Source organism: Misgurnus anguillicaudatus, chromosome 7 (genome assembly GCF_027580225.2).
Source record: "Misgurnus anguillicaudatus chromosome 7, ASM2758022v2, whole genome shotgun sequence".
NCBI classification, from domain to species: domain Eukaryota; kingdom Metazoa; phylum Chordata; class Actinopteri; order Cypriniformes; family Cobitidae; genus Misgurnus; species Misgurnus anguillicaudatus.
In genome coordinates, this window is record NC_073343.2 from 10,045,118 (window position 1) to 10,060,146 (window position 15,029).

Here is a 15,029-nt window from a genome sequence, read left to right on the forward strand (position 1 = left end):
CGCATGAATGAAACTAAAAATTTCATGAAGCGAATACACTGAAACTGTTCAAGCAGCAAACTAGGCGTGGTAGACGCGATTTTGACGCCTCAAATGCGGCTGGTGTAAACCCACGGTTACAACAGTATATTTTCAACATTTGTTAAAACAAATGTAAAAAAATGTGGTTGAGTGCATTTTTAAAAATCATACTTTTTGATATTAAATATTTGTAATGTGTGACAAATACTGATACTAAAATTGTCCTGTTCATATCCAATTCCTTCTTGTTTTTCATAATGTGATTTTAGGGAATTGCATGCATTGAATCCAGTTAGGGTCAATTTGGCCCGCTCCATCAAAATCGTCACAAAAATCCAACACAATACAAGGGTTAACCTATATCTTTGAAACTCAAATACACTCAAACATTTGTACAATCTTTGACTGCACAAAAGGCAAATATTCACACATGTAAATAGAGTTCACAAATGCAGATCTGCCTCACGGGCCTAAAAAAAGACTAAGAGAAAGCTGAATAGTAGAAACTGGTCATGTGTTAAAAATAAAGGAAACTTCTGACAGACTTTCAAAAAGGATTTTATGTTTTACTGCTACTGCTATAGGAAGTTTTGTATTTTAAGTTTAGGCCAAATCTGTACATTTCCATGTCATTCTCCACCAATAATGCTTTATGTTACATTTTTATCATTGTATGTCCACAATGAACTACAATTGTATGATTAAACAAAAGCTCAAATATTCTTCAAAAATTCAAAACTCTTATAATCTGTCCTGAATATCTTCGAGCAGAACTATTTTTGCCTACGTGTGCATGTTCTTACATTCAGGAAACGGAACAACATTCCAGTTAGCTTCAATCTCAGAGATCGCACTTTCACAAGTTACATCCGAATAAAAAGCAATCTCATTCAGGCATGAATGAATTGTGAAACTAAAGACAGGTTGCACCCAATCTAAAAAGTAGCACAGTACCTGAACCTTACACTAACTATGATTTTTTTTCAATCTCCAATACTAAGTCATTTTTAATAATTAGCATAAAAAAATCGGATTCCTTTCATTTTAAAAAGAACAAAACCTGCTCGTCAGGTCCAGATGCACACAATTGCCCGGACAGATTGAGTTACACCAGCAGCACACATTGAATTACGGTCAATATTTGATCGTATCGTCGCACCTTGCAGCACTTTATCAACCCTGTGTGCAAGCAGTGCATGAAGGGAGTTACAGTAATGTACATCACACTTACGCTGGCCTGTCCTCCAGAATGAGCGCAGTGGTGGACAAAGGCTCAAACTCTAGATTCTTCCTTCTCATTGGCTGAAGCGGCGGTCCTACAGTGGGTACCGCCCTGGATTCATACTCCTGAAAACATAACGATAAAGAAATTATCGGATTACAGCAGCTCCAGCAAATCAACAATCTCAAAGCATCACATGTATACAGAGGAGACGTGAGGGAAAGGAAGAAATCTGTCATGAGATTTCCACATGCTTGGGGTGAAAATAATGTTATGCCCAAAAGTTAGGCCCACTTAAAGGGATAGTGTGCATAAATGACGCAGTGTGTGTTGGCAAAGCTTCTGCCTAAATCTGACCGGCATGACTTCATTATTAACTCAACCAAAGAAAAGTGATATAGAGGTAAAGACAGAAACAGAAAGCACATCACTGTTACTTACCACATATGTGTAATTTAACCTTCGAACCATTTTAACTCTCAAATGAATTTACCAGCCACCCTTTAAAACAGCTGAAGCTTTAGTCATTACAGATGAGTCACATGTAAGCTCACATGATCATAAACTCCAGACAAGAGACAGAGATGTGGATTTAAACCTGATTTCACCATCATTTCTTAAAGAAAACTTAAGTGTAAGTGTGGAAACTGAGTCAACAGTCTTGTCTCATGTGTCAACACATATAATGTTTAACTTTTAGTGTGTATTTCCTGGCCTCGTAAAATTGTTTAAGTGCCTCACTATAACTGCAATGTTTACCTAATAAATACAAAACAGATGGAGCAACATTTTCTGTGGGCGTCGCTTTCAATACGGCATAATTTGGATTAAAGGTCTAATTATATTGCTAATAAAATATATTAAGATGAGGTTTTTTTAAGTATATCTTAAAGACACAAGCCTCACTGTGTGCGTGTGTATACTAGAGGTCTATGTCACAGGAATACAGAGAGACACCTGCAGCATGTGCGGGGGTGAATCTCAAACCAAAACTGGAGGGCTGAAATCAATGCAAGCTCATTCATCGTCTCTTCACTGAAGGGTAAGACAGCTCCAGACACACAGCGCCACACACACTTGTCTCCTCTGGCTGACACACAAAATGACGCATAGTTACCACCATCTCGATCTCTCTTTACTTTCTCCACTTCTCTTCTGGTTTCTCATCACTTTATTTTTGTTCATTTCTTCTTCTATAAATCTTATATTTATACAGCCTATTTTGCTCTTTTATATGAACTTTGTGGCTCTAAGTCATGGGTGAACTATCATCATTTTATTTGCAAAAACTTGCACATCAAAACGTCAACTTTTGTGTTCCACACACAAATAAAAGAAAATAATACAGGTTTGAAATTTAGGGCTGCAACTAACAATTATTTTAATAATCGATTAATCTGATTATTTTTTCGATTAATCGATGAATCGGATAAAAAACAAAAAACAAGAAGAGCATTCATTTCCAACACCTTATTCAAAACATAACTAAAATCTTTAGAAATTGCACAAACATGATGCTCCTTGAACATACCTGAGCTGTTATAATAATAATAAAAGAAAATATACATAAAAAATACACATGTATGCTTTACATCTGCCAAATATATAGACTTTTTTATGATGCATTCTTGATGGGATCAAAAAGATAGTAGCCTATATGAGCACACTCTCAGAAATAAAGGTAGAAAAGTTATCACTGGACCCTTTCAAAAAGGTACACCTTTGTACCCAAAAAGTACATATTGATATTAGTACTTCAAAAGTACATATTGGCAGTTCAAAGATACATATTTGTACCTCAATGCTACATATTAGGACCTTTCATAAAGGGTACTGCCCCAGTGACAGCTTTGTAGCTTTATACGTTTTCTCTGATCGGATATCTCATTTGTTAAAACTGTTCCATTTACATTTGGCCACATAAATGCGTCTTGTGAAAACGGAAAATGCGTCTTCTACTCCCGCGCAAAATGCAAATACACCATTCATTACTTCACCTTAAAAAATGTAATACGATGTTTATGCAACAAAAGGCGGCACTTACTGTATGTTGTACTGTATGTTGGGCCGGGCACGTGCGTCTCCTTGCTCAGCTGAGACGCGCACGCGCGATCCGCGGAGGCTTGTGTTGCGGACCAAAGCACGAGTATAAACAAAACTTGAGCGTGCAGTACAGAGCAGCAGAAGAGTGACGGCGCGATGATTTAACGTACAGGTCCATGACGGGGAAAAGCGTTTAATATCATTGGAGTTTGTCATTGGAGTTTTTTATTCGTTGTAGAAACTTTTTTTACCCACTGTCGGCGCTCCATAAAACATAGCGTGTTGTCTTTGTTTGTTTACCTCTTTGCCGGCTAACGCGCTTACGTTTGGGATGAGTAAAACACTGACATGTGGTTTTCCTCTACCTTCGCTGTTTTTTTTTATCTTTTCTCCGCCCTGTCTATGAGGCGCCAAACTCTGCAAGGAACAGTGAGCAAGAGACCGACGCTGCGTCCCAAACCGCATACTTCCATACTATATAGTAGGCGAAAAGCACTACTTCTCGTACTCTTTGCCTACTATATAGTATGGAAATAGGTGGTGTGTTCACTCCGCTCCACGCTTAACTGAAGTATTTCTTTTTAAATTAAACGTCTCTGCGTCACGCGACACAACGAATCGATTATGAAATTCGTTGCAAACTCTTTTAGTAATCGATTTTTATCGAAGTAATTGATTTGTTGTTGCAGCCCTATTTGAAATTACATGATGGTGAATGAATCAAGACTTTTAAAGTGACCTTTCTTACCTCTTGGATGGTTTTAGAGTCTTTGGGAGGGTTGTCCCTCAATGGAATTTTTCCAAACAGTTTCCACCCTGGAACACTCTGGGATGCTGTGGCCCTTGACTCTTTGGGCTTCCAGGAAAACAAACTCCTTAGAAAAAGACAGAGGAGAAGATAAAGAGTAAATTTTTTAAAACATATGTAATACAATGGCAGAAGAGCACTTAGTTTGCAGTTCTTCGACCTTGGGCACAGTAATATTGGCAGAAGTTTGAGTGAGAGAGGGAGTAGTCAGGAGTAATAATGTTACTGCGCGTCGAAGTGCTGCAAACTAAGTGCTCTTCCGCCATACAATATAGTTCTCGTTTTTTATCCCCTTAAAAAAATCGCCACATTTTATTTTGTGCCACCATACTTACTTGTGTAACTACTCGTGTAAAATGTTTAAATAAGGAAAACATGTAAGTGTTTGGTGGCTTTTAAATTCCTCTCTGTTTGGATCCTAATGGTGCGCTACACCAGCCACGGTAGAGGTAGGAAAACACGCTATTTGCGCGTAGTTGGACACTTGAACATTTTGAGTTTACTCGCTTCATTCATGTGGAAATTCACGTCATGGGAGGAGCTTCTGCGACTCCGCTCACTTCCTGTAATCACGTCACTACTACAGCAAGGTCCTGATTGGCTAACTTGGAGCGGAAATCCGTCAAAGTTCAGATTTTTCAACTCGCGCGTTTCCCGCTGCAAAGTTCAATTTGCGCGTACCTCGCCGCAGGATGCCTATTCGCATTTTTGTATTGACTTAACACGTAAATCACTCACGCTTGCCGCTACTACCGTGTCTGGTGTGAACGCCCAGTAGAGAATGAAGGGGGCTAGGCTAAATGCTAACACACTCACATCGCGCTGTACAAAGATTAAGTTTACACATTGAAAAAAGATAGGTATGTATTAATTTGTCTAAGTTGAGGTAAGAACACAGTAAAATATTGAAATATTTTAAAATATTTTCCTATAAGAAAGAGGAAAAGCAAATGTTTTGCCCATTATTATAAAATATATCTGCTGAATTTAAAGTAAAATGGGCCGATCCAAACATAGCACAACGGAAAAACGTCAAATGTTTTAAAATGCAAGTACTGTGACAGTCAGAAGACGTCTGACATCCGTAGTAAGCGGTTTGCAATAAGCCCCCGTAAAGCACCATTGTTCAAAAAAAGGCATGTGCAGAATGACATCAACATATCAACCGGTCCAAAGAAAACTAAGAAAAAATGCTTAACATTTTGTGGCCTGATGAGAGTAATTTGTTTTGTTTTTGCTCTAGTGGTTATTGACAGTACGTCAGGCAATGCCCAGGTAATGAATTCAAGCCACAGTGCATTGTAAAGACATGGTATTTGGGGCCTATTTATCGTATACAATGGAACATGGATCAGTTTGAATACGTTAGAATAGTTGAAGAGATTATGTTGCCCTTTGCAGAAGAGGAAATGCCCCTAAAATGGGTGTTTCAACAAAATACCAAACACACAAGCGGGCAAAATCTTGGTTCAAAACAAAAAGAATTGAGATAATGGATTGGCCAGCTCAATTCCCTGATCTCAAAGATGTTATCAACCACAACGGAAATGCAACTTAATATTAGTAATTTGATAGTTTAAAGTGAAATTAAATCTTTAGGAATGTATTCAGTTTTAAGTGTCAAAACAGAGAAATGTTGACACTGCTATTTTTTAAACAGATTCATATTTATTGTCTTACTTCCTTTAAAATAACAAGCCAGACTTGATCAATTTTGTTACTGATTTGATGTGGAATTGAATGTGATATGTTTTCAATACATTTACAAATAAGGAAGTAAAATTTATTTCTAAAAATTTTTTGCACTCCATTCACTTTTACAAGTACACTGCTATTTTAGTATATTAAAGTATATTGGACCAATATATTTTAAGACAAAACAATGTCACTAATAAATTATTATTGTCTCAGGATGCACACCAATAATGATTTTTGTAAGGTATATGTTTGTAAAAACTAATTAAATGTCCTAATATAACTAAAGCCTAGTCCTGGCTTAATCTAAACCCTGTACGGGAAACTGCCCCATTAAGTTCAGACTGTAACTACAGGGAATTAAGGTTTTCAAGGGCATGGCAGAGCAGGCCTCAAAGATTTAATGCGCTTAATACAGGGGATTTCAGTGTGCCTGTGGTGGCAAAGCAGCTCCAGATGAACTCTCAAGTCACAGGTGCTCTTCTACACAAACACAGATAATGAGCAGTCATATGCAGTTTGGCTCATTAAATCTCTAAACATGCTTTTGATGGGACAAATTCGGACAATCAATCTAATGCGGTCTTAATAATAAATGTAGCGAACCAAGTCAGTACAGCCATGGGAAAAAAAGACAAATCACAGATCAGAGAGAAAGACAGAGAGGCAAAGAACGAGAAAGTGTGAGAAAAGATAAGGAAGATGCCATAGCTGAGGAAAAGAGAAGTGTGTCCTTGTAGAACAAGGAACTGAAGACATGAAGGGAAAAACATACCGAAACTGAGACAAAAAAGTCCCCAGAGCAGCAGAACACCATGAAGCCTAACTCATAAAAGCTGACATTAAAATTCCTCTGTGTACGCGTGTATTTTTCCATACTAAAAGCAAAGTCTATGAATTTTGTTTGTAGAGACCAAAGCTCCTGGGTAGAAGAACACTGTAGCTGAACTCTCTACAACTTCAGCCCAGAACTGACACCTTCTTGTCCAAACAGAACCTACAGCAGACACAGGACACATATACACTACAGTTCAAAAGTTTAGGGTCACTTCACTAAAATGTTTTTGTGACTTAAAATCAACTCTCAAAAAATTGCTTGATAGAAGGCCCATTTGCAAAGTCTGGCTATTTTAAAGACACTAAAATATAACATTTTTGTTTAATTTGAGAATTTTTTGTCACAACATTAATCCTAAAATTACATTTGTAAAGCTTTGATGTTAAAAACAGGATTCCCACACCTTAGTTAACTTCAAATTCAAGGACCTTTTAAAGGTGTAGTGTGTAACTTTTATAAGGATCTCTTGACAGAAATTCTATATAAAATACATAATTATATTATCAGGGGTGTATAAAGATCTTATATAACGAGGTGTTATGTGTTTATTACCTTAGAATCAGACGTTTTTATCTAAATACACAGAGGGTCCCCTTACATGGAAGTCGCCATTTTGTTTCTACAAAAGCCCTTAATGGACACACTTATTTACTAAGTTGTCTCCAACGATGACACGCTTCTGCGTTTCGGTGAACGGTGAACTGAAACGTTCGTTGCAATTTGCAACCTCACCTCTAGATGTACTATAATTTACACACTGCACCTTTAAGGACTTTTCAGGTCCAATACCCTCAAATTCAAGGACTAAATGTGGGGACACATTTCAAGTGAGCGCGAGATTACACCGTGTTACCTTTAAAGATACATTGTTACAGTTCCCTTTAAGGGAACTCGCGCTGCATCACTGCAATGACACTTTGGGGACGCCTCTAAGGGTAAGTGCGTCTGAATGTGTATATCAAATTCAACCAATAATAAAGCTTAATGACAAAGACAGGGTGACGCAGGAGCCAGGAAGTCGCTATCTGAAATATTGCCAAAGACGGCGTTACAGGGACGCAGGAAGTATGGCAAGGGAGTTGCAGCGTCTCGTTCCCTTCTCAGGAAACAACAATTACATACGTAACCCCGAGACGCTTTTATGTGTCAAACACAACTATGCAAAAACGCATTTTGGTATGAATCAACAGTCGCATGCAGAAGATATAAGCATTTAAAGCGAACAGTTTAGCATGTGTGGTTAAAAAATCTAGAATTTTTATGATATTATCCTACACTACAGGGAATAATATGGATTTTTTTCAGAAAACTTCTTGCATAAAATAGATTCAAGGGCTTATGTAAGCCTCGTCAGAAAAGCCGGGTCGGTAAGGCCCGGTCTCGGTTAGTTTGGCAAAACACTATTACTTAGTTCATGTAGAATTGTAAAATAAAGCCGTTAAATTTTTTTTACTTTTGAAACCATGCTGCAAACTATCTAGACTGCAAAAAAAATCTATATAGCCTACTGTCTAAACAATATTATTCACATTACTATACATTTAAAAGGTATAATTTACGGGATTACCATCAATGTATGGTCTCTGTTATGAGATACAGATGCTCTAGCATCATAAATGTAGTTTTTGACTGAAGATGACAACATGCAAAATATAACGTGACTTCTTACCTTTTGTTTTGATATAACGATCGCGAATCGAATCCAGTCTGTTTCAGATGTGTGAATAATCCATGAAAGTCCAATAAAATCTAATGACCATTTTTGTCCACAAATGCGTGAAAATAATCCGTGAAATATAGATACATAGTCTGTTGTTTACATCAGATTTCGCATAAAAGTCTTATCGCCTACAATCTGAGGACTATTTGCGTCGTAACACACTGTATATAAGATTACACCGGGTTCCAATAAACACGCGTTAAAACTTTGTTTTTAAAAGTAGGCGGGAGTATAATCCATAATACCCAAATAGCGCTGTTATTTCCGTGAGACATGATAACAGCATAGAGGGTATCAGCGAAGTGACTGCTCTCTAGCTACCTGGTGGGTGGAGAATTCAAACGGAATATGACGAAATGGCTAGTTACGTCACAACGGTGCCGAGTTTGAACTGGTGCAATCTGAGACTCTAGGCAGAGGACATTCAGAAACGTGTATCTCACTCAAAACAGCATGGATTGATTTTTTTCCAAGTTTGTATGCATGTGGGAGCATCAGAGACACAAATGAACACCCCAAACCCAGAAAAAGTGAGTTTTTCATAATATGGGCACTTTAAAATGTGCAAATTCTGCTACTTTAGGAAAAAATAAGATGCCTGATACTACTGACGCGCCGATATTATCGGATGATAATGGCTAATGAATTAATTAGATAGAAAAACGTATGCCAATATAATATGTCCAGATATTTTGATATGTTGCCTCGCTGCCTCATGAGGCAATGACTTCGAAGGCATGAAGGCAGCTAAGAGAAATGCTTTCAGTTTCAGACCCAATTCAAAGGCAGCGTGTTTGAAATATAAATGGGAGCGTCTTACATATTTAAAAACCACAATACTAATTTCTCACTAGAAATGCCATTTAAATTTTTCGAACTCGACCAGGCTCGACCAATCACATTCCCATGCATACACACTAGGGCTGCACGATTAATCGAAAAAGAATCACGATCTCAATTCATACATAAATGCGATCTTCATTGTAAATGAAGGCGATTCACTTGCATATACAGTATTTCCCTGTATTTAGATGCTGCATTCGCGTATTTACATTACAATCTAGATGCTATAATATCAGTCAAACTTGCCAACACATTCATACAGGGTAAAACCCAACCCTATTCATTCACCAATCAGACCCGATCGTTCCTCTCCTCTCTCATCATTTGCGGCGTTCCGCTGTCACTCGCGTGACGTATAACAAGGCGGGAGACCTAAACACAGTCGTTTATTTGGTGAATTTGGAGCGGCAATTTTCACAAAAAAGAGAGGATAAACGAGCGTCACTGTGGAAAATCCTGGTGGCGACAGAGAAGGTGACGATGCAACAGCCTTGGATCTGAAAGAAGGCAAGGAAATTAGTTACCTCCACATGTTTCTAAATCAGAAGGCTGCAGCCTCCGGAGGTCGCATATGCAGGCTGCATGCGTCATTAAGCCTGGTTCATTTGAGTTAACGGAGCATTACATTCGCAAATCATAAACATACTTAAACAATTTATGATTAACTAAAATAGTAGTCAACTTTATAATGTCAATTGTTAATATTATGAAATTAAACAGTCTTTATGATGCGCAGCTTAGAAATGCGACCTCCAGAGGCTGCAGCCTCCAGATTGAGAAACGGCCTCTGTCACCGCCACAAGTTCCCCATTAGAAAGGGTTTTTAGCACGAGGTTTGTAACATGTCTGCGTTGCTCTCTGATGCCCTTAAAATGTTAATCGTTTAGTCTTTTAAAGGTTTAGTGTTTTTAAAGTTTTAAGGTTGGCCAGTTTGATAGTACGAAAAAATACAGGTGCTATTTAACAGCCAACAAATTTTAAATTACTCTAAATTTTAAGGGGTCTAAAATAAGGAAAAGAGACTTTTAAGATATGTTATTATAACTGATAGTCCTGTAGCATATTTTTTTAAGTTAAGTGCATAATAAATGTTTTTGTGAAAAAAAAAAAAAATTGAGAATCGGGATCTCAATTCCCATGGAGAAAAATCGTGATTCACATTTTAGCATGAATCGTGCAGCCCTACTACACATGCATAGAATTGTGGGACAAGATCTCAGGAGTAAGGAAGTACACCTAACATTGGATTCAGATGTGCCTTGATGCCTTCCTGCCTGCGGCAGCAATTTTGAGTTTTCAGACGCAGCCGTTGATTATGCATGCACATCAGCTCACATTTGTAAGGAGTGCCATAGGGATCCTGTCAGATTGAGATGTATTTAGAGTATTATGCCACATTTCCATTGCAAAGTACCCCATGGGTTGGTTCATCTCACTTTTGGGGGCTTTCCACTAGGTACAGTACAAAGTACCCGATACTTTGTTAACACCTTGATTGAGGTTCCAAGCGAGCTGAGCTGATACTTAAACGTGACAATTTAAACACTGCTGATTTTCTAATTGGTCGCTAAATGCAAGATTAGCTTTACCTTCGTGCGTACGCGGTCTCGACCAAACCTGTTATCATCTTTGCTGTGTTTTAAGTTCCCAAACTCCCTTTTAGCGTTGAAAAACATCCACAAGCTGAGAATCAGGAACACCATATCAGTGTTTTCCACACTTGCAGTTGTGGCAGCACATCTGCGACGCACACGTCCACATGTATGCACGCCATTTTTGCAAATTAATTAAGGCTCAGTGGAGCGCATGGACTGATGCCATGTGTGTTTATACTAGGCATGGGCCGGTATAAGATTCTGGCGGTATGATAACCTTTAGCAAAAATACCACGGTTTCACAGTGTTACGGTATTGCCATTGCAACACTAAAATGTGTTATTTTATAAATGCCAGGTAAATTTAAAGCCTTTAAATTATAATATGCTTTCAAAAAACATATAATATTTTTGTAATGTATATTAAATGTAAACATCAAATCAATCACATGACTTAATGATTTAATGAATTTTGTATAAACACAGCTCATACCTTGGAGACGGTATCACAGAATATTTTAGTGGTTTGACTGTTTAAAACCTCGGTATACCTTGAAGCCGGTAATCGGCCCATGCCTAGTTTATACAGAAACTGTCATTTGAGACAAAGGTAGTGATAAACATGATGTGCAAACATCTATTTGTGGTGGTCAATTTAGATTTTGTGGTGGACTGACAAATAAATGAATGTATGAGAAACACTGCATTCCAGCAATGCTTCCTCTGTTACTCGCTCCCACTTTTTGTATGATGTCACAGCAGTAGGCAGCGCAAACATAACGACACGTCTATAATCCCTCCCACTTAGTTTTCAAGTGGTACTATGCTCATATTGCGTCAAACCTTTACATCTCCAGTTTAACATCACATATTGCCTATATAGTCACTGCAGTTATTCGTCACCATGAAAGTTTACTATACTAGTCAACATTTGAAGTGGATCGAAAACGTTCATCAAACTTGTCCTAAGACAAGAACGGTTACTGGGTATTGGTTTTAAAGGATTAGTCAATTTTCCTAAAAAAATCTAGATAATTTACTTACCACCATGTCATCCGGGATGTTGATGTCTTTCTTTGTTCAGTCGAGAAGAAATTGTTTTTTGGGGAAAACATTCCAGGATTTTTCTCATTTTAATGGACTTTAATGGAACCCAACACTTAACACTTAACTCAACACTTAACAGTTTTTTCAATGCAGTTTCAAAGGATTCCAAACGAGGCATAAGGGTCTTATCTAGCAAAACGATTGTCATTTTTGACAAGAAAAACAAAAATATGCACTTTTAAAGCACAACTTCTCTTCTTCCTCCGGCTATGTGAAGAGCCAGCGTGACCTCACATAATTGCGTAATGCCGTGGAAAGGTCACGTGTTACATATATGAAACACACATTTGCAGACTATTTTAAACAATAAACTGACACAAAGACATTAATTAGTATCATTCGGCATACAACAACGTCTGAACGGTCCTCTTTCTCCACACTTGTAAAAACAGTGGCGTAGTTTTGCATTCGTCATCTGTGACTTCTTGACGTGATGACGTATTACGTGAGGCCGTGCTAGCTCGTCACACAGCCAGAGGAAGACGAGAAGTTGTGGTTTAAAAGTGCATATTTTTAAAATGACAATCGTTTCGCTAGATAAGACCCTTATGCCTCGTTTGAGATCGTTTAGAGTCCTTTGAAACTGCAATTTTAAACTGCATTAAAACTGTTAAGTTTTGGGATCCTTTAAAATGAGAAAAATCCTGGAATGTTTTCCTCAAAAAACATAATTCCTTCCCGACTGAACAACGAGAGACATGAATATTTTAGATGACATGGTGGTGAGTAAATTATCTGAATTTTTTTAAAGAAAATTGACTAATCCTTTAAGATAACTTTTAGAAAAGGTTTTGATCCACATGAAACCTGACTAGTGTATTTGAAAGCATTTTCAAACCTTTTTATTTTTCATTTGGAAATCTGAAAAAAAGTTACAGCTTTTCCTGCCTTATATCTGTATCATCTAAGTTGAAAATGATCTCCAATCCAATATTAGTAAATGTAAAGACCAACTGAAGTGATAACTACACAGATTTAGTAATTTCCACTGAAACAGGAAGTTGGGGTGGGCATATTGTGTTACCCCTCCCCATTTTGAAATAGCCAATAGCGTTTAGTTTACCTCACATCTCACTTATCCACACAGATTTACCTCAAGTTTTGAATGAAGCCTTTTAAATGCGACTTCGCTTATTGTTTTGGAGCCAGCCAATAGTTTATAGATACCCTTAAACCCAACATACTTAAATATACCAAAACATTCCTTTTTCATACTAAAGCAGAACATGTTTGTGGTCATCTGATTGAGGCCACTGTAAAGTTCTCGAAACAATAATCAGGTTTTAAAGACACTTGTAAGTGTGCTGGTTAAGTCTACCTGGTGAGGAACTCGGCGATGCCGTGTCTCTTCGTGTCAACCGTCAGGTCAGGTGAAGCCTCTGGGTTATCGTTAAGTCTGTCTGGGAGGTTGTCGGGAGCGCTTTGTCGACGCCCGAGTTCAAATTTATTCCCAGTGCTGAGGCATTCATCCACGCCACCCTCAGCTCCAAAATATCCATCATCCCCCGGGCTTAGGGGAGTGGCATCGCAGCTGAGGGAAATTGCGTGACCGGGGTTAGTCCGCAGAGTTTGGGGCCGGGGTGGAGGACCACCCTCGCTAAATTCTTCCGGGCTCGGCTCGGCTTCGGTGTAATCGCTTGTGTTTTCTGCCAGGGGAGACAAGGACAGCTTGGCACTGAGGTCTGACAGGATGTCTACGGGATCCGGGTCCGAGCTCTCCGCGCTAGCACAAACGATTCTTTCACATGACCTCGCACAATCACTTTGATGAACAAAGGCATGGCTCTTTGGAGCATGAAGGCCACCAAGAGATCCAAAAGGGACTTGAGACAGAGTGTTATAACTGTTCACAATTAGCAACCCCCCATTCCCCACTTTTATACCTCTACTGTTGAGTCCTTGTTGAAAAGATTGCATTGTATGACCATAATCCATGCAGTTTATGCGATCATTGTCCATATGCTCATAGGTCGCATCTCCGTTAGGCATCTTCATATCTGGTGAATTCCTACCAGCAAATGACACTGGAGACTTTGGCCTCAGCTGTGAATTTAAATAACCCTTGTCGGGTTTATCTACACTCTCTCCAGCACACTCGCACCCACGCTTAACCCGATCCGACTCTGTTATTCCGAGTGCGCGCACAGCTGCATTCGGGCCGGACCAGGTTCCCCCTCCTCCTCCATCTGGACAGATCACATCCACCTCCTGCTGATCGGAAAATCCATTGAATATCCCATCCCTGCCTCCCACCACCGTAGAGACAGAGTCTGGTATCAAATCAAGCAAAATGTGCCCCTCTTTCGGTGCATTGCACTCTGACGCCTCTCCAGCGTCCCGATCCCGTTTACCCGATTTGTAAACAGAATCCTCCCCGGCGGCCCGCCCGGAGCGTGCACTGTCAGGGTCAGAAACACAAATGCGAACTTTGCATGGCTCCCGGTTGTCGTTGACATCGATGGACGGCGCGAGACCCCACACATCAGCATCCTCCACTCCTTCCATCTCACTGGAGGTGTCGGTGGTTCAGAACCGCAGATGATACCCTGCTGCTGCGGCGCCCCGGTTCGGCTGGGCTGTCTGCAAAACAAGATCTCATCTTACATACTTCACTTCTGACAGTGCGCTGTGTTCATGACATCGCTCCCCTAAAGAATTTAGCGGTAATGACGATGAGTTAATCCACAGGACGGTATTGTTTATGCACATTTTGATCCACGTCCAGCGCAGTCGCTGATAGAGGCCATTTTGAATGTGGTGTCGGCGTGTCTCTTCCCAGCAAAAGACTGGAAGTTGGATTATCAGGAGTTAAGGCGACACCCGCTGGCCATTTGGAATTACTACAAAAGACACTCTGCATTTACAATGTAATTCTGTGGAGGTATGACGCGCATTGGTGAAACGTGGATAGCTAAAAATGACCACTAGAGGGAGACAAGACATAGGGTTGCATGGTGGGAATTTATATCCCTACACATGCAACAAGAGAAAAAAACACATACCTGCATTGGTATCATATAATACCACCCCTACCAATCTGCATAAAAGACATTTTCTCTAGATTTTTTAATATATTTATGGAGCCAGGATCTGTTTGGAACATCTCATCATTGTCTTTAACATTATTGTGGTTCAGTC

The 15,029-nt window shown here is 39.2% G+C and overlaps 1 protein-coding gene across 1 annotated transcript in view; it reads right to left on the reverse strand.

Moving 5' to 3' along the window:
• The window catches only part of tbc1d12a (TBC1 domain family, member 12a), a 44,072-nt gene extending 29,387 nt beyond the window's left edge, over positions 1 to 14,685 (reverse strand). Inside the window, exons 1-3 of the mRNA XM_055171516.2 lie at positions 13,210 to 14,685; positions 4,035 to 4,161; positions 1,253 to 1,368 (exon numbers count right to left, since the gene is read on the reverse strand). Coding sequence (XP_055027491.2) covers positions 1,253 to 1,368; positions 4,035 to 4,161; positions 13,210 to 14,396 — 1,430 coding nt within the window. The 5' untranslated portion in view covers positions 14,397 to 14,685. The remainder of the gene's footprint in view (positions 1 to 1,252; positions 1,369 to 4,034; positions 4,162 to 13,209) is intronic.
• Between the last annotated feature and the right edge of the window lie 344 nt (positions 14,686 to 15,029).